The sequence below is a fragment of the Manis javanica genome, chromosome 10 (assembly GCF_040802235.1).
Source record: "Manis javanica isolate MJ-LG chromosome 10, MJ_LKY, whole genome shotgun sequence".
NCBI classification, from domain to species: Eukaryota; Metazoa; Chordata; class Mammalia; order Pholidota; family Manidae; genus Manis; species Manis javanica.
This window is the reverse complement of record NC_133165.1, coordinates 18,067,062-18,087,799: the sequence shown is the minus strand read 5'-3', so window position 1 is coordinate 18,087,799 and position 20,738 is coordinate 18,067,062. Positions and strand designations below refer to the sequence as shown.

Below are 20,738 nucleotides of genomic sequence, written 5' to 3'. Positions count from 1 at the left end.
CTGCCTCTGGGGCGTTTGCAATCCGTCTCAGTCTCTGCCTCTGGGCAGAGCACGGGGCGGAACTCTTTATACAGTAACGCAGGATAGTGACTCATTGGCTATGTGTGGCAGCAGTAGCCTAGCAGGAGGCCAATTACATCATCGAGTAGATTAGGGCCAGGGGAGGATCCTGGCTGTAGGAACTTTCATTTTCCCCACAGGGAGAAAGCACTAACTCAGGAGCCAAAGTAGTTACTGCCTTTAGAGTGTCCACAGGGATCAGAGAGTGACACAGAGAGCCGCAAGCGAATGCTGAGGCGTCTTCACGAGAGTATGGGGAGTGATAATTTGGACAAAGAACCAAGTAGGTGGAATGTCACCGATAGGCCAGACAGGGGAGAGACTAGGCAGTCATCTTTGTAGAGAACAACTAGCAGGTTCTCAAAACTGGCCAACCTGTTCCTTACTCCGCCTCAAGGACAAACTGTGTTGTCCTTTTTAGTTCTGCCTATGGTGCCAAGTACAGCGCTGCTCAGTCAGTGCTGGATGGTTCCGTTTGGTCATGGATGCCATAGTTTGTTATTGCCTTAGTTATTTTCTGTATAAAGGAACTGCAAGTGAAATCGTCAGAACTTAACTGCAGTCAGCATAACACACCCTATTGCTTCTTTTCCTATCAGCTTACATCGAAGTCTATATCTGTCCATCTAAAATTCCCCTATTCCAGTATGAAAATAGAGAGATATAATTACATTCAAGCTAATAATATGTGGCTATAAATTTAAAAAGATAAATGCAGTTGTAAGTGAAAATATCAACATAATTTCAGTTGTAGTAGAATCTGAAACCTGAGTTAAGGGGTGCATCTGACAGCTGCCTACTGAGGGAGTGTCACTGGGGTGGGTAGGATTCAGTGAATGGAAGCTGAGAATGTTGACATTGTTTGATCCATCTGGCTTATGGTCAAAATATGTATAGAAGACAGCCTAGGTGTGTCCTTTTCTCAGGAAATAGAAAGTGATATTTATATATGTGTATAAAGTTTTTTCATGTTTACTTAAAACTCATAATACCTTCAGATGGATTTTATTATTGGTATATATGTGACATGGACCTGAATTTTAATATGTTGATCATTATTAAGGAGTTTTCTTCTTTGCAACTAAAATCAAACCTTTTTGAAAAATGAAGAAATATTTATATTTTCTTAAAACTTAAAAATGGAGGCACTTAGCCTATCAAGGTTATGGTACTGCCCAGCTCTGGGTATATCATTAATAGGAATTACATATAGATGGCCTTATAGGCTATTAGCCAGGTTTTCTTTGGGTGTCTCTTAAGTGGGAATTCACAATATTATAATTTAAAGTTTTCTTTTCCTAAATCTGCATTTTTCATCCTGACTTCTTTATCTATCCATCTTGTGTATTTTATTTTAAAGGATTTCATCAAATGTATGGTAACCTTCAACTCTGTATATATCAAGTATAAGATGCTAAAAAGCTATACACATACAAATACACAATTTATATTCATACACATACACAGTTCTTACTGTCCTCTGGAATTCATTATAGGGCTATCCAGTGGCCAGTTAGTTGATTCATTGAGTACTTCGAACATCAGTGTTTGTTGGTTACAGATATCATTGTTATTAGAGAAGTATTTTTTAATTCTGGCTACAGTGAGAGTGGGGGATACATAATCCTGCAATTAAGTTTGCATTTCTGAAGGAGAAAGAGCCTAGAAAGGGAAGACAGTTGCTGGGACCTCAACAGCAGGGTGCATAGTTGTATTTAACCTCCCATTCTCAGCCCCGTGTCCCCATCTCCTGTTGGACTAGAAATTCTAGTCTGGATTTCCCCTGGTCTCTCTATATTTTCGGCTCTTGCCGGGATGAGGGGGAGGCAAGTAGTCAGAGAAGTCTTGACTCTGGGTCACTGCACCTTCTACTTGGTCCGATGCCCACACTACCGGAGCCATCTGCAGCTCCATGGGAAAACCTACTTAAACTGCTCGAGTATCTCCCTCTGCAGGCTCCTGTAGGTTTGACTTTCCTTAACTCCTCTTTGCTAAATCATTGATCATTTGTTCATCTGCTTTCCATATTCATATATTGTGATCATGGGAGATAGAGTTTTAATTTTGGTTTTTTGTTCTTGCTGTTTTGAGGGAGATTTTCTAGAAAATACAGGGCTGTTTTGCCAATGGGTTTCAGCCCCATGCAAGTTCACTGTGGATTCAATGTGACCAAAGAAATGACAGTAGAACGTTCTTGGGGTGAAAGGGTTATACCCAACTTTATTTCCACAGTGGCAGGTCAATCATCAGAATTCCATCGGCTCGGAGCGAGTCTGCATGCAGCAAGCCAGTCTCTGCCTCTGGGCCTCTCTGTCCCACAGCCATCTCACTCTCTGTCCTCATCGCTGCCACCACTCCAACCTCTGCTCTCCTGCAGTCCTGCAGCATCCCTGCCACCATGTCGCCCAGAGCACTGGGCGGAGCTCTTTATATAAGAGTCAATCGCAACATATTGCCCATATGTGTGTAGTGAGCAAGCAAACCAGGGCCAGGTGAATCCTGGCCTTAGGAACCTTCACTTCATCCACAAGGGCAGAAAAGTGTATTTCACGTCTCGGAAGTGAAGTCTTACAATTGCCTTTTGATTGGTTCTCCCTTTCCCAGCTCTTCTCTGTTGTAAACTAGCCTTCACAGCTGCACCAGAACTAGAATTTAGAAACACCATCATAGCTGTCATACATAGACTGCTACATACAAATAAGCTATCACCTGAAAACACTGACACAGGTCTCTTAACTTTATGTACCACCCCTAACTGATCCTATCCTTTCCCCTTTTGTCTTCCCAAATGGAATTACTCAGTAGTCAGTGAATTAAACACGTGACTTTGTTCTTGCCTCTGTCCCTGTGTGGGTTTCATCATCCCTGTATCTGCTGTTTGGAACCTGCTTTTACCTTCTTTCTGCTTACCCTGTCTCATCTTACTGGTGGCTTTCCTCAGTCTGCAGCCATTCTTCTAGAACTCTCATGGTCATGGCCCTCTTTTTTCGGTTATTTTTTTCTTAAAGCCAATTCACTTTTAAAATTGAAATAAATTGCTTCAGAAGGAGACTTTTTCTGGAGTTAAGTGGGAGCTATTATGTGATTTTTATGTAAGAAGGTAAATTACTTGATCAGATTTGCATTTTAAAGCAATCACTAGCTATAGTACATAGGACGGTTTAATGCTTAGCCCGCCTACACTAAGAGACTGTTTTTATGACTGTTAAAGCAATTCGGGTGAAAGATGATGAGAAGCTGAAGGTAATTGTAGCAGTAATGGAGCAGAAGGGTCAAGAGGCAATAAGGAGATAGAATTAACAGAACTGGGTCAGAGATTGGAGGTGAGAAATGAAAAAAATAAATGAAGGGAAATTACTTAAGTTTATGTTTACTTTAGAATTTTACCTGCCTTCATAGAACATCGACTGATTTTCTGGAATTGTTGACTCATTAATACTCACTTTTAAATCAATGTTCAAACTTGAAAATTTTTCTAGCATTAGATTAATTCTATTTCTTGCAGACTCACCAAAGGAACTAGATGGAAAAATAAATCCTTTCATGATAAGGTGTATCTTTTTGTTGCTGTTGTAATTAATAGGTAGAAATTCCATGACCTCTGTGGGCAGAATGGAAGCCCCCATGGTCAGGTTCCTTCCCTGACCCTGAACTACTTGATGGTGTAACTGGCCTCCTGCTGGGCTACTGCTCCCCACCCGTAGGCAATGAGCTGTCATAAGGAGCTCTGCCCAGGGCTCTGCATGGAGGCAGAGATGAAGGAGGATGACAGACCTACAGACTGCTGGATGCAGACGTGATTCTAGTGCTCAACCTACCTCCCGGAGAACAAGCTGGGTAATAAACCCTTTCACCCCAAGAACGTTCCATTGTCATTCCTTGGTCTCACTGAATCCATAGTGAACTTGCCTGGGGCTGGAACCCTCAGGTGAGAGACTCCCCCATCAAAAAAAGTTGTTTTATGTATTTTTATTAAATTATTTTATAATAGAAAAACAAAAACTTGAAGTTTTTGAAAACTCTATAACCAGTATTTTCCTTGATGTAAAAACAGAAATAAATTAGATGAGTTAAGCTATTTATTCGATGCATCTATTGTATATATTGTGATGATATCAATATTACCAGAAGCTTTTAACAGGTTCAGTTCATAACAGTACCACATGGCCCTCAGTATTGAGATTTCTGGAAAGTTTGCAAGAATCATGAGATTGGATTCCATGGATCTCTTGGTCACATTAGTTCTATAACAGCAGCTAAAGATTCAGTTTGTGATCTATTTTTCAAAATAACTAAAAATATCATCTCATATCTTCCATATTGTAATCTTTCAACCTTCTTCATCCAACATTGCCTACCATTAGTGGATTTTTGAATAAATAAACTGAAGTGTACAAAACTATATCTTTTTAAAAGAATATACATGTAAGTTCATTTCTCAGGTGTCTATATATGTTCAGTAGGAGAAAATTTATTTCCCACAATTCAGAGTAACTCAGTCATTTCTGGTTTAAAGCTCCATCTTTGAGGGAAAGATGCAGTCATTCCTGGTTTTTCTCCTGCCCTCATGCATCTTTTCTCCTGAAGTGATTGGCTGGGGAGAGTCAGTGAGCTTGGCTACTTCTTGTCCTGGCACCAAAATGCCACACCTTACCTGTGGCCACTGGTGCCCACCGACTCTGATGTCTGCTGAGTGGGATGTTTAGGGTGCCTGTCAGAGTCCAGTTATCACAACCTATCTTCACACCTTGTTGCCCTTTGTACTTCCCTGTATCAAGTCTGTGCATCCTTCCTGTCTTGATGTAAAGTACTCTCTAGGATAACTGGCTTCCTCTTAGATGATCCCTCACAGCTCTCAGGGGATGAGGACAAAATGGATGCTTTCCTATGTTGCTTTGGTAGACATGCTTTGTGAGGTCTTTCTTAGGTCCAAATGCTACCTTGAAACAGCTCAAAGAGCTGGCCTGTTGGTTGGTTCTCAGGACCTTTCCTTTCTCCCATTCCTTTTCTTGGTACTAGTTTTTGTGTTTGTGGGAAAAATACATCATCATCACTCTGCCCTAATCTACCTTCTGCATGTTAACTTTCATGTGTTTAGTCCTCTGTTGCTTTTGAAGATGTAGAAGCCCAGTTATTGACATAGAAATCCTTGGTTTTCAACACAGTTTCTATCTGCTGTGGATTAAAAGAGCTATTTGACTTCTCAAAGCTGATAATATGGAATAAACCTGAGAGTATTGCTAATAGGAATATGTAGTTACTGCTTCAAGGTTGGGGAAAAAGTAATGTGTATAAGAAAGTATGAGGTTAAAACCATTAAATATCAACTCTGCTGATATATGACTCATCTGACAATATTTATAATACTTTCTAATCAGGTTATAGGTTAGTATCACTATTTTAAAATGGGCTCTTATCTTGAATTGAGTCCATCCTACCACTTCTTTGTATTTCTTTGATCTTTTGTACTCATTAAAAATGAATTATATTTCATTAAAATATTTGTATACTTCAGAATAATGTATACATCAAATAGTCTTAATCATTTTTGTATAACTGGGTAATTATAGGAAAAATGGAAGTTCCCATGGTCAGGATCCTCACCTGACACTAATCTACTTGATGATGTAATTGGCCTATTGCTGGGCTACTGCTTCCATACCTGCAGGCAATGAGCCATTATTGTCTGTGTTGATGTGTAATGAGCTCTGGCCAGGGCTCCCAGCTGGCTCCTGGAGGCACAGACAGAGATGGATTGTGAGTGCCCCAGAGGTAGACATGATTCCAGCACTGACGGGCCACCATGAGACTCAAGCTGGGTATAAACCCTTTTAGTCCTAACATTCTGTTGTGATTCAGTCTCATCAAATCCAGAGCGAACTTGCTGGGGAGCAGTCTCCCTCAAGCAAGCCAGTACTTAAATACACTCACCAAATTCTAAAGTAAAATTCTAAATTAAATAAATTTAGAGGCAGCTTGCTATGATACCCAAAGCAGTGTGTTATAATGTCCATAATTAAAAAAAAAATCATAAACAGTAGTTTAGAGCTTCACGGAGAATCCACACAGATCTGATATGTTTTACTGTGACACGTTCACTGGACAAAAGCAATATGGTATCATAAATAGTGCCTTCTATTTGACCCTATTATTTTATCATGGAAAATGAGCACTGTAAAATAAATATTATAAGAGCAAATGACTAAACCAAGAAGTCATTACAACTTGCAAGTTTTCCTGAATTGGTTAGGTTTGGGCTGATAGTTAAGATTTAAGGATTTGACATGGATAATGGTTTATAATGTTAACAAACTTCTTATAATTAATGTAAATGTATTTCATATTAAAAAGTGAACATTTAATATTTAACAAATGTTTAAGTAAAAAGCCATCTCTTGAAAGTATAAATTCATTTACTCCTCACAAATATCCCATTAGCAATGTGGAGAAAGTGAAGGTTCCTGTGGCCAGGATTCTCCCCTGGCCCTAGTCAGCTTGCTCACTACACATGTGTGGGCAATACACTGTTATTGACTCTATATAAAGAGCTCCTCCCAGTGCTCTGGGCTGCACTGCTTCAGGAGAGCAGAGGCTGGAGGGGTGGCAGTGCTGAGGACAGAGACTGGCTTGCTGTGTGCAGATTTGCTCTGAGTGGCTGGGATTCTAGTGACTGACTTGCCACCATGGGAGTAAAGTTGGGTACAAACCCTTTTACCCAAAGAATGTTTCACTTTCATTTTTTCAGTCTCACAGAATCCATACTGAACATGCCTGGGGTTGAAACCCACTGTCAACACAACTGGCAACATTGGCAGGATTCACTGTAGACCGAAGAAGAGAACAGGCTGCCCTCCTGGGAGGAGTGTTTCAGTGGGCTACCCTGATGAATGGGAGGACAGTCGAGTGTCCCCTAGTGGACATGTGTGTGGTCCTACATGGCTTGCTTCCTAGAGGACTGGGCCCCACCCTAGGACTGGGAAGAGATGGAGGCAACATCTGAGGCAGTAAAGTTGGCCCTCAGCAAAATAGGAAATTCCTTAAAGAAACAGAGTGCCCATGAGGTGGCAGGAACTGTGGGTTGGCTGTTTATCCCAGTATAAAAAAGTCTACAGATGAGAAGAACATGCTCCTGAAAGAGACAAAAGGAATGGCAGCACAAGAACATGAGCTGCAAACTGCTGTGGAGTCACTGAAGAATGAAACGGCATTGGTATGAGAGGAGGCAGTACAGGAACACCAGCTGCGAGGTGCTGTGGAAGAAGTAAGAGATTTATTAAAATATAAAATGGTGTTGCTGAGAGGCACTGTGGAAGAGGTAAAGGCCAAGAAGGAGAAGGACAGACCCCTGCAAAAATTTTTGCATAAGAAGAGGCAGGCAGTGTGGGAATGTGAACTGCAAGGTGCAGTGGAGGAGGTAAAAGATAAGATTCTTTACAGAATGAGAAAGCAGTGCTGCCAGGTGCTCTGAAGGAAGCAGAGGCCATGGAGGAGACAGATGTACTCCTGCAGGAAGCACAGGAGGAGGAAGCGTGAGAATGCCAGCTGCGAGGCATAGAGGTGAAGGTAAGGGAGCTGGCATTGCTGCGAGGCACTGTAGAAAAGGTAAAGGATGTAGCAGAGGAGGCACTTGGGGGAGTGGAGAGAAAGGTGCCATCAGCCCCAGAAATGGAGGATGAGCTGGGGAAGGATGAAGAGGTGTTCCTGGAGGCATGTACCCCTCCTCTATTGAAAGCACGCCCAGTGGTTGTAAAGAAAATAAAGACACAGCAACCAAGGGTTCCTCCAGGAGAGGTGCAGCCTCCTCCCCAGGTCATAGAACATTCTATGCTCCACCCCAATACTCAGGCTGAGCTGGTGGATTTGGGCTCCTGGTTTAGGCAGAAGCTCTCTGAATCAATATCAGCTTGGCTCCTGCGTCTGTGGGATATGAGGGATAGAATTGTTCTGTCTGGATCAGAGATGGGAAAGATGGCTTTCCTGACAGTTCATCCTGCCTGAGGCAGCAATTACAAAATGCACATCAGACCCCAGGAAATCACTCCCTCCTTATGGCTTATGGCTGCACCTCATTCTGTGTGGCCCAATCAGGGTGATTTATCATCCTACCCTGCTAGATGGCAGACATATGCTGAGCTCCAACAGGTGTTATGGGATTAGGCATGGAAAATTCCATCTATAGTCCAGAGAATTATGACCCAGATGAGGAGCTTTTTACCACAGGGATGAGAAATGTTATGCTTTAAATGGTTCCCACATTCCTCTCTGGGTCCCTAGTGGTCACTCCTGCCCCTCACTTAGGGCAGCCCATGGTAGGAAACTTAGGAGAGGCTGAAGCAATGAGAGCACAAAGGGAAATATGGCCTACTACTCGAAGGAAGAATTTAAAAGGCCCCATGAAGATCATGAGGATCCAGATATGGGCTGATTTGATAAAGGCAGGAGCAGACAGAGAGAAATTGGATGGAAAGTCAAATAGCATCTTACTAGACCTGTGACAACAATTGAAACCTGAGCAGCAGTTCTGGCCGCTGAGGACAAAGAAGCAGAAGCCAGAGACAAAGTGACAAGACCAGCCTGTGTGTCTGTAAGACTTTCTGCTGGAGAAACTCTCTAGGGGCTGGAGAGGGTGGGTGTTGTAAGGCCCACCCATGGTCCTTTTGGTTAACTCATCTGAGTAGAACTGGTTTGAATACAGCCAGTATGACCACTTGGTGGCAATGAATCTCCTCAGGCTTGAGGGTTATTATAATTTCTGTTATTTGTATATTGGTGTAGCCTCTATTGTTATTGTGGAATTTGGTTATGATGTTCCAGCTTTCTCACACAGGGACCATTGCAGAAGATTAAGGGCACATAGATTGAGAGGTGGGAGTTCTGGAGGGGTGGTGTGTGGAGAAAATAAAGATTCCTTTGGCCAGGTTTCTCACCTGGCTCTGGTTGGCTAGCTCACTACACATGTGTGGGCAATATGTTGTTACTGACTCTATCTAAAGTGCTCTGGGCTGCACAGCTGCAGGGGAGCAGAGACTGCAGTGGTGGCAGCACCCAGGACAGAAACTGAGACGGCTGCGGGGACAGAGAGGCCCAGAGGCAGAGACCAGCTTGCTGCATGCAAATGTGTTCTGAGTAGACGTGATTCTAGTGATTGACCTCCCACTGTGGGAATAAATTTGGGTATAAGCCCTTTCAACCCAAGAATGTTCTACTGTCATTTTTCAGTCTCATTGAATCCATAATGAATTTGTCCAGCACTGAAACCCAAGTTTGTTTGCAAAACAAGCAGGTACTATTATTACCACTCTACAAACTAGAAAACTCTGACACTGAGAGAAAATAATTGTTCAGTCAATGTCTACATAGAGATTAAATGGTAGAGCAAAAATTCCAGTAATATAGAATGTTCCTCAAAGAATACATGCTATTATATAACAGGCTCTAAAATTCATGCTGGTAAATATGAAGTATAAAGTATGCCATGGTATCTTTGATTTTCATCATTTAAATTACTATAAATGATTGTTATGTATACAATGGTCTTAGAATTTCTGAGTATTCCGTTGGTAAGCATAATCTCATTAATTCTTTTGAATTTCCTGCAATAAAATTATAACAAAATGACATTTATAATTTTGAAATTAAAATAATTGAAGAAAAATGTCTTCAGATCTTTAGAGATAAATTATATTTAATGTTCATCTATAACTTAATGATTAAAATACTCAATGACCCTTGTGCAGAAAATATTAATTTATGATTATTTTCACATTGTTTCCAATTATATCAATATATTCACTAAGAAAAGATATGGTTACTTTATACCATAATCCTATAAATTACATTGTCACTCATTTTGCAGCTCAGTCAACTGAGGCTAAGACGTTAAGTACTGTGATTATTTTTTTTGTGTGTGATAATGAACAAAGGGTAACTGGAGTTCATATCCAAAATCTGGTCATGATTTCACCATTGCATTGTATTTATTTGAACAACCGATTCTAATTAGAGTTGATAAGGTTGTTTGTATCCTTTCTTATCAGAATATTATAGTAAATTTATTGGTGAATTTTACATATATTTATTTACATGTGTCCTTTGCTTGAAGACTGTCTTAGAAATAACCCTCCTATTTCCACTTTTTTCTTCAATTTACCTATATAAAATTTTAAGATAGAGAAGCATGTTTACATATACTATCCAGAAATATATTTATAAGTTACTTTGTAATTGTTTTGTTTCTCATCTAGTTATAATATTTGAAAGACTCTTTTGCTTGAAAGGTCTCAAGTATCTTTTATACATGGTTATTATAAAGAATGAGTAAAATAAGGTGTAAGGACTCATTTTTTAATGGAGATTTATTTTTAATTTATTTATATATGTCTGAGTTGTTACTGACTGCAGCCAAAGTCAGAACTATGGTCTGAGCAGAGTTACACGTTAGAGACACTGGACAAGTCAAAGCATTTAGGCTTGAAATTTTTCTGGAAGACATCCTGGACCAAGTAAAAAATGTTTTATTTTTTTACATTTTTACACTTTTTACATGATATGTCTTGTGGTTCCCAGTAGGATTTTGAAGCCAGCCAGTTCGTTTCCCATTTGTTCCCTCACCTAAGTCTCAGAAAGGACTTGGATAGAGGCTAAGGCACTGTTGATATATTTGGAGAATGACAATATTCTTGTTTTCATTTTTAATACATTCTATGTGTATGTCAGTAAGCATCTTTATCCATGATTTAAGGCCTTCATACAAAATCCATGCATCCTGGCATTTGACAGAGGTGTCACAGGGAGGGAATGCAGGCCCAGATGAGAGCATGGCAGCCTTAGAATTAGACACATTCCTCTGAGTGGAGGAATGCTGGGCAGGTCCGCGGCCATGGTGCTTCAGGAGGCAGGCGGAGCCACAGCCACGGGATGAGTACAGTCAGACGTGGAGAGTACGATTCCTTTGGCCTTCTACTGCCAATCCTCTCGAATTGTTTACCCTCTGTGAAATGATCACTCTAACCAACATTTGTTAGAAAGCCATCATAGCAAATAAAACTCAGTGCCATATGATATTGATAATAGACATTTCTTCAGGGCTAACTCTGTGACAGCACTTTACAAGTGCTATCTTACTTAGTCCCGACCCAATCCTATAATGTAAGTAATATTAGTAGGCTTATTTTACAGATGAGGAATTTGAGGTTTAGAAAGGAAAGTAACCAGGTCATTGTTGCAGGGGCGGTAAGTTGTCTGCTGGGCCTGAGAGCAGGTCTCCCTGACTCCAGAGCTCATGTTCTTTATCTTCGTGCGATCCTTTGACTTCAGTCAGTTGATCTTCACATCACTGCCTGTGGAGATAAGGGCACAAAATCAAATCTGGCTCAACCTGAAATTTCCACTAGAAGGCCAAACATGTAATGTTATCATTTGAATAATGTGTAGATATCAGTAAAGTGCTCGATGTTTCATATTTGAAAAGTATAAATCCTCATAAAAATAAAATTTCATAATAATATAAGTAGAATAAAATCTTAATTGAAGTAAATGATCCCCAAAGAAAAGACTGTTTAGAAATCATCTCTGTTCCCTAACTTAGAGGTTACTCAGGTAGCTTTTCTCACATTAGAATCTTCAACATAAAGATCATGGACATGGAGAAAGGAGATGTAATGTTGCTATAATATATATTTTTCTTATACAACTGATGCTTCTAATTCTTTTACAACTGATGCTTCTTTCAGGATACTTAATCACCACTGCACATGAATTAAGATGCCACTTCGTAATTTCTAAAATAAACACTTTCTTTTTTCTCTATGTTGTATTTTAGCATGTTTGTACCTAGGACCCATTAGAAAAAAAAAACTTAGCAGCCCCAACTTTGGGTTTTGGTCTTGTAAAAATACTAGCATATAAGGGTGGAAAGATATATAAGGATGTCTCTTAAAGCTTGTAGATGTAATAGAAGCCTGTGTAAACAAATTAAGCATCCTTCAATGGGGAATTGATATTATGTGCAATATAACAATAGAAAATGCTGAGTAAATATATGTGAAATGGCTCTAGAAGTGTTATTAAAATATTGTTACACAGAAAGCCAGAAATGAAAAAGGTTAGGTAAAATTTGAGCCAGATTTGGTTAAAAATCCTATCGTGTGTGTGTGTGTGTGTGTGTGTGTGATGTGTCATGTGGTTGTGTGTGGGCACAGAAAAAAAATCCAGAAGTAATCATACCAAATTATTCAGAAGTGGGTGGGGTGCAAGTTATAAGGAAAGTCACTTCAGTTTCCACACTCTGGCTTTATTTTATTTTAACAAAAATATGTGTATTGCTTCTGTTAGAAATAAAAGAGTATTTGTTCACAATTTGCTTGGTATTGTTCATGACTGTAAGATACAATTTACCTTTCCCGTCTGATTTGTCCTAATTTCAGGCTTCCTGTCTTAATTGAAGATTTCAGAACTATGTCCTTGATTCCTTTGATTCTCTGTGGGGAAGGCCTTTCACTTCCTATGTCCAGGTCCCATTATGATCCTAGTTCTTATTCCAGTGCTTCTATAACACATTTTTATGTATATATTTCTTAGTCAATTCCCCTCCTCTATTCTTGTATAAAATTTTGTGTTCTATTATATCACGTATCATAGTCTGCTTTGTAATGGACTTGCTAATACAGCCGCATGAACCACCCATGAAATGGAAAATCTTAATGCTAATTTCTTTCCTTACAGTTAGGTTACATGACATTTGTAGGTGCTCCATAACATCTCAAAAATTAGTAACATTTTATTTTTGTGAAATTTTTAAGTTTCAGCTTTTCTTTATATCACAATCTATTATTGAAGAGTCACCTCTTCTCTACGTCAGATTGCCCATCTTGTGATTTCTAATGCACTTCTCAATTCTATACTGTAATTTCTATGGAATCACTGCATTTGATTTCTTTATTTTCTTATATGAGCATATGTCCAGAGGCTAAAATGGGAAATGGCAGTCCAAATAAAATATCTTCAGCATTTGCAATTATTTTACAAAATGTTGTTAAAATATTGTCACATACAGAACCTCACATGACACATTTACTAAAATCTTATCAAAGAAACACAAATTTTTATAATAAGGTTCTTGTATGAATCAGGGCAGGTGGTTTCCTTCTACAAGGGTAGGCAGGACTGTTTTCAACGTGATAGAACCAAGGGAAAAGAGTCAAAACCCAAACTGACTGGCACACAGGCATTTCCTCAGCAGTCATCCAGGAAGGGCGTTATGCTGTGTCACAAGCGACAGGTCCCTAGGTTTGAAACAGAGTGAATCATTCCCCTTTGAAACAAGTGGTAAGTGGGAGAAAGAGCAGTTTAAAAATTAGTTTACAACTATGTCCCTTTGAGCTATGACTTCTTACGCTGGAATGTGATCCAGAATAGCTTCCCTTTGAATCCAACATTTGTCTTAAGCATTCTTACTGTCTCTTCTCCCTCACACCATCTCACTTCTTCCCGTCCTCTCTGTCCAACAGATTTACACGGACTGGGCCAACCACTACCTAGCAAAATCGGGCCACAAGCGGCTGATCAAGGATTTGCAGCAAGACATTGCAGATGGAGTACTGCTAGCTGAAATCATCCATATCATTGGTAAGACCTGCCCTCTGAGAGAAACTGTGGACGTCTTCATCGTGCCTTCTTTGGCAAAATACAGCTTCAGCTGAATGCTTAAGAATGTGGTCCATGTGACTGTGAGATTAGTGTAGCTCTTCTGTGATTTGATTTAAAGTGTTTGTGCGAGAATGTTTGAAAAACACAGTTTAGCCATACTTTACGTGGCTAGAACTGTATCTTTACATACACTGAATTGTCAGAAATGAACACTTCATTAAACCATATGTCTCCCATGTGTGCCTTTCATTAGCTGGAGCCACTCATACGCTCTGAGATTCCTTGAAACTGTATCCTGACCCAGCAGGGACAATTGTGAAAGGTTTCATGTCAGCAGTCATTTGGCACAGGCTGAAGAATTAACAGCAACTTCCTTCTCACTCACTTTTTTTTTTTTTTTTGCCTGATTTGTTCATGTGAAATTGGCGACCGCTAACAAGTGTGTCCTCTCGTACGCAGCTTGGGAGATAGAGTGAATGTAGCAGCAGCATTTTGCTTGGTGCTTTGTTTTTATTTTTTCTTAGTCTCCTTTTTTTGTGTTTTACGTCATTGCTTAAGCATGTCATTCTTTTTTTCTCTCTTTTATTTTATTTGTTGGCTTTAGCAAATGAAAAAGTTGAAGATATCAATGGATGTCCTAGGAGTCAATCTCAGATGGTAAGAATCATATTTATTCTAAATATAATGCTTATCTTCACTTCCAGATTTAATTGCATTTGTAAATGGACTGGACATTTCTTTTGCGTGTCTTCCTGCCTGTTTAGGAAACCATTTTGATCACATTTTATCACATGTATTACTTTGAGTGCCATCCATGAACCAGTGATAATAGCATCAATACAGTTGAATGGGTAGGACTCCTGGATAATAGACCTCCAGGTGTCTTAGCAGATCCTTGAAATTTTTTTTGTTTTGAGGTCTGAGTAATTTAACACTGGCCTTGGTGGCAGTAAATCCCATTTCCAGTTTTAAGTGGAGCCTTTTGGTCTGAACAACTGGCTTGAAGAACAGAACTTGCCATATGCATCTTAAAATATATAAATAGTATTTTCTTTGTTCATAGCAAAGTCCAGTGTAAATGCATGGGCTCTTCAACACTGGGAAATAGCACTAAAGGCATGCTGCTGAAAGTTTGCTGAGCAGTGACTGGGAGAGATGATTCACAGCCTTTTCCAGAGAGCTGCTGATCTAGAACTCTGTCTTCCCCCAGCCCTCTCTCCCAACTGGTAAAGCTTAAAGTTCTATAATCAAACAAACAAACAAACAAACAAATAAATAAGTAAATAAGTAAGTAAGTAAACAAACAAACAAAAATGTTTTATAAACTGCTCAGGTAAAAATTCTCCCCCTCTTAATTAAAAAGGTACAGTTTCATTTCTTTAGGACACCTGAGACACAATATGCCTTAACTGCACTGCATCAGCAGAGACAGTCGGGAGCGGTAGCCTTGGTCTGCAGGGGAGGCTCCCTCCAGAAGTCTTGGCCACACAGACCAGGCGTTTTAAGTGAACTTAATGGATTCTTAAATGGTCAGTTTGGAAGAACTAAAAAAGTTATGAACTTTTTTGATCTGCTGGCCTGTTCTACTTAATGCCAGAAAACTAAAACCCAAAATAACAAAAGGAATTCATTTTTAAAGAGTGATAAAAAAAAGTGATTAACTAGCATGTCTGGGACATGTGTGTGTTTAATAAGTACTCCAAGGAGCTATTACAATGTCATGGGCTCTGTGTACCTGTTGTGAAAAAAAATCACTATAAACAACAGTTCTCTGTAAAATACTGCAGTTTTAAGGAATTTTTCTGATCTACCTTCTCTGGGCACAAACATGGTTCTGTGGAAACTAATTATAGTCATGCTCTGAAGTTTTACTAAAAGCAATTTTAGGGCCTTCAGACCATGCTACAGTAATAGCTGTGTGATGTTGGGAAAGATGTGCAACCTCTCTGAGTGTCAGACTTTTCATCTGTAAAATGAACTAATTAGGATATGATACTGACATATAATTATGAGCATTCTCTACTACCTCAACTGATAGAAAAATGCATAATAGTATTGCTACAAACTTTATGAAGAACACAATCATGAATTGAGACCTGTTAAAATATTTTTAGGACTTAGGATTTAAAAGCTCTTTTGTCACTGAATATCATATGTTTCTGAAATCCAATTATTGGTTTTGCTTTCATTATTTCAACCATAAGGAGGTGTTGGATACTAAAACATTCACCTTCTTTACTGTCATTCCAGTTGGATTGGATTATGATTACAGAGAATCTGATAAACCACCAAGCTAATACTTCATGACAGAAAAAAGAGAAACCTCCAATGCTCATAACGATGGATAGGAATTCAGTTCTTAGGTATTTATCTGAAACATCTGTGTCAAAGATTCTACAAATCTGTGAAAATATTTTCAGAAGTATCAGACTCTATTAATTTTTATTACTTCCTGTTCCAAATTAGCCCCCAAATGTCATGTAACATCTAATATACATGTTACATTGATATTTCTGCTTTTGATTAAAAAAAAACAGAAAAATCAAAGCCTGAGAAATGCAAATGCTATGAAAAAGGTAGTTTTCCAGCCAAAAAGTATTAGTTGGAATCACACTGAATGTTGAGTCAGGAATGACTTGGGTCCTCATTTTTCTGATGTGGTTGAATTTTGAATCTGAAATGAGCATGCCCTTACTATGTAGCTTCAGAAGAATATATATGACACAAATGTAAGTATTTTGGTTGAATTATTTTTGCCTCTGTTCTTAAGAATTGGTACTGGCATTATGTGATTAATGAGTAAAAATTCCAGATTTTAATTGAGACATGAAAGGAGAGGAAAAAGAATCATGAGAGCCTGACTAGGCTTACGGGTTTCCTGTGTCTGTTACAAACAGGACGTTACCTGCCCCTTCACTGCGCCCCAGCCACGTGGGGCTGCCTTAGTAACAGTGAGCCTCTCCTTACTCACAGAGCTGCTTTGGCCACATCGTTTTGTATATCTCGTGTTTAATAACAATAAAGTAAAACTACATCTGCTACTATTTTGAGTCCCAAGCTGTCTTTATTTAAATTTCAAAGTTGATAATCTTTACTGGACCATTTTAAGCCTTTAGGATAGAAATTCTCTTGTGGTGTAAATCTACAATATATGAATGAAGAAGAGCCAGCCAATTCGTATTTGACCAATATTTACTGAGCACCTCAGGTGCCAGATAAAGGGCCACTTGAGAACCAGAGGTGCAAATATTTGAAGAAGTGATAGTAATGGTGTCACAGAGGCAAGACAAAAAGGAGCCGTGAGGGGAGTGAGCTCGGTGTTTTCCAGAAATAGAAGACCACTGTGGCTCGGGCACAGTGAGAGGGTTTGGGGGGAATGAGGGAAGCCTCATCGTGCAGGGCTGATGTAAGGAGGTGTATGTTGTTCTAAGTTAGCTGAAGAGCTTTAGGGAGATTTTAAAAGCTGGCTGTGGCATGATCTGATGTAAGTAGCTAAAAAGATCGCCCTTGATGCATTCTGGCAAATTTAGAATACCTGAGTGTGGGTCTCCGATCAGATGTAGGAGTTGAACAATACAAGGGTATGAAATGGTCCTCAATTTTTGTCCTGAATAAGTGGTTACCATTAGACATAATTATTATAGCAAGAGAGATTGGGCTAAAAAGGTGGAAGACAAATTCGTATTTTGACAAGTAGCCTTAGACATATCCATTGGAACATCAAGTAGCAGGTGACTTCAGGCAATTAGCTGTGTTTGTGAAGGTCAGAAGGACAGTATTACTTGGATTATACCTAGTGGATAGGTAATGATTGAAGCTGTGGACAAGGATGAGATCTCACAGGAGGTCTGTGGAAAGTCAGAAGGGAAGAAATCAGAGCTTCTCACACTGGGAAATATCAGTGTGTATGTTGAGAAGTTGAGGTGTACGAGTCAGAAAAGGCAAAGGGTAGTGACAGAGTGAGCCCATTATCAAGAAAGTGGATGAGCAGGTGTAGATGTTAGTCCTTAGGGTAGCTGTGGTAGCCTAAGATAGAGTCCTTGGACTAACAGAGAGAGAGAGAGAGAGAGAGAGAGAGAGAGAGAGAGAGAGAGAGAGAGAGAGAGAGAGAGAGAGAGAGAAAACAAAGTTTGATGAGAACAGTTTGACAGATGTTGTCAAATGCTAGGGCTGACTAGTTGGTGAACTGGAATGAGGAAGTTGATTTTGGCAATTAGATGGGCATTAATGACCTTTATGCAAACATCTTCAAGAGAGTGATCCTGTGTTAAGGAGAAACTGAGAGGTACAGATATCCAGTGAGCTGAATAATCTTTCTAGGAGTTCCCTGTTGAAAAGAGGACTAAAAGTACATATTTTGAGAGGAAGGTGAGGGGAGTTTTTGCAGGGGGTGTGGGGAGTAGGGGAGAAGGAGAAAGCAGAGGGAAAGAGAGGAAGATCAGGAGAAAGGGGGACAGTGATAACAGATCCTGAAGGACTTTGCAGAGGAGGAAATTTGAAGTGTGTGTGGAAGGTTTAATGTTGGAAAAGAATAGGGATACATTTTCCTCTGTGTCATGTTACAAGAGGATATTACTGCATGAAAATGTAGATATTTGAAAGTGGCTTAAATGGAAATTGAAGGAACTGAAATCAGTAAGATAGCTTCAGAATATTAGAGAATACTAATAAACTGTTTTCCTTGTGAGTCTCTAATGGTTACTGTATCATATAAAAAAATTCAATGATGTCATATAATAAATGTAAACACTAATTCTTTTGAATATTATGTGCCAAAGAGCACATATTTAGAAGAAATATGAATGTGTCACTTCAGTAGTTTATTATTCAGGGATTTTGATTCACTTTTATTCTAGGTTTCAAAGTCATGGTTGTTTTCTTAATACATTTGAGACTAAACTCATCCTGGAAAACAGAACTTAGTTGGTAGGAGCTTATTCAACACTATATTTAACCTCACCCAGAGATGAAGTTACCAATGTGGATGGCACCTGTTGAATAATTTCTAGGTGGGTGGTATCAGGATTCAAAAATATATTCCGCATGCCACAACTTTGGTGAGATTGCATGAGGAAATAAATTAGTAAACTATAAATACCAAGAATGTCCAGAATGCCAGCAGATTAAAAATAGCAGAAAAAATGCCCAACATTTATTTGAAATGCAGAGGCACAAGTGCAAGGTTCTTAGACAAAAATGTAAGACACATAAGGGAAAGGTTGTTTTGAAAACAAGTTTTCCTTTGTTAAAATAGACCATTATATTTAATGATCTTCACAGATGCATAGAAAGGTTAGGAAATTTGATTATGTGAAATAGTTGCAGACCAAGGTGAGATTGTTGCAAATGTGGTTCACACAGCTTGTCCTTCCCTTGATCTCATTCTAGTGGTAGCTCAAGTGTTTTTTTCAGCCACAACCTTCAACCTTATTTTCTATCATAGCGTGTTTTGTAAAATTTGGTGATAGGAGGATTTTGGAGGGCTTGTGCCTTTTACCTTTTTTATACCTAGAAGATAGAATATTAGGTTTCCATCTTCCATTAATTCTCTGATTCCATGTCCCACAGGGTTGCAACTCCCAGAATAATTACTGTTCTGGATTTTATAGGCATCTTTATTCCATTTAATAGTTTACAGTTATCTGGACAATGAAACTATTTGATAATAAAAGTATTCCATGCTTTTATCATTAGTCTGTCCTTTAAAGTTTTATTCTTTCAGCAACTGCTTGTAATTGCTGCTCTTTGAAATAATCTATTTAGGTAAGATAAGAAGATGAGGTTTCTAACCAAATAGGGAAGAGATGAAATACTGAAATGCTCTTAAAGGTTTAATAAAACCTTATAAATGGCATGCAGCAGGATTCTAGTACTATGACTCAGAGGAGTGGAATATTGCTAAATTAGTCCATTCACATGATCCCCTACCATTTTTGAAACTTCATCTACTGGAATGACTAGAGAAAGATAGCTTAATGAAGACAAATGTTTTATTACAAATATAGCCCTCATCTCTAATAAAATACTAAGGGGGAATCTCTACTTTGTATTTCCCTTAGTGCTTTCATTATTTTCATATAGGCTCAAACTTTGAAGAATAAGCAGAAACTACTATTGGAAACTTCTATTGAGTTATAAAACTATCACTCTGATGATTTTTAAAACTTAATTTATCTCTAGAAGTTATTCTTGTAACTAGTCATTTAAAGTTCAAATGCAGAAATTGAACTACCATGGAGGCTGAAAGGAAGTGTGTCACGTTGAAAGGAAAATAATTCTGACTCTGTAACCACAGAAGAAAACTCAGTGAATGCTCAGTCTTTTATCATTTCTGCAAGGAGGAAATTACAGTCCTTATTACTGATGAATTCTAAAATTACTGATGAATTCTAAAGTCCCTTGGGACTTTCACTTGCTAGATTGATTTAACAAAACACCAAAGGTTATGGTTTCTGTTCAATATTTTATCTTAGAGGTATATTTGTATGTAGCTTTTTAAAATTACATTCATAGTAAGATAAGAAAGATGTATCTTAAAATATATTGTCTGATTTACAAAGAAAAAAAACAGCAACATGGAAATTTATACTTTTATGGGAGTTATTTAGTCTGCCGTTCAGAAATTAAATGTGTTGAAAATACAAAAATGCTTTTCTGCATTAACTTTATATTATATAATAGTTTAAGCTTTCTTCTTTTAAAAACTAATCTTTAAATTGGTTTGTGCCTTTAGTAAGACACATAGAAATTGAAATAAAGTAATCTAATTTTGGATTAGATTCCAGAGTCCATGTATAATTTTTTTTCTTTCTTTTTGGAGAAAAGATATATATTTTCTTTTTTTAGGGACATTAATAAGCATTATATATGTACCTATAACAACCACAGTGAAATACAGTTAATTTTTCTAATATATTTGAATATCAACCCCTTTCTTAAACATTTAACATGTTCTTTATCCTCATATTTTTTCAGTTAAAATGCTGCAAAATGTTTCCTATTTATAGTCCAGTATCCCAGTTAAAGTACAA

The 20,738-nt window shown here is 38.5% G+C and overlaps 1 protein-coding gene across 1 annotated transcript in view; it reads left to right on the top strand.

Moving 5' to 3' along the window:
* The window catches only part of NAV3 (neuron navigator 3), a 376,755-nt gene that overhangs the window by 109,527 nt on the left and 246,490 nt on the right, over positions 1-20,738 (top strand). Inside the window, 2 exon segments of the mRNA XM_073214824.1 lie at positions 13,569-13,686; positions 14,312-14,364. Of these exon segments, the coding sequence (XP_073070925.1) occupies positions 13,569-13,686; positions 14,312-14,364 (171 nt within the window).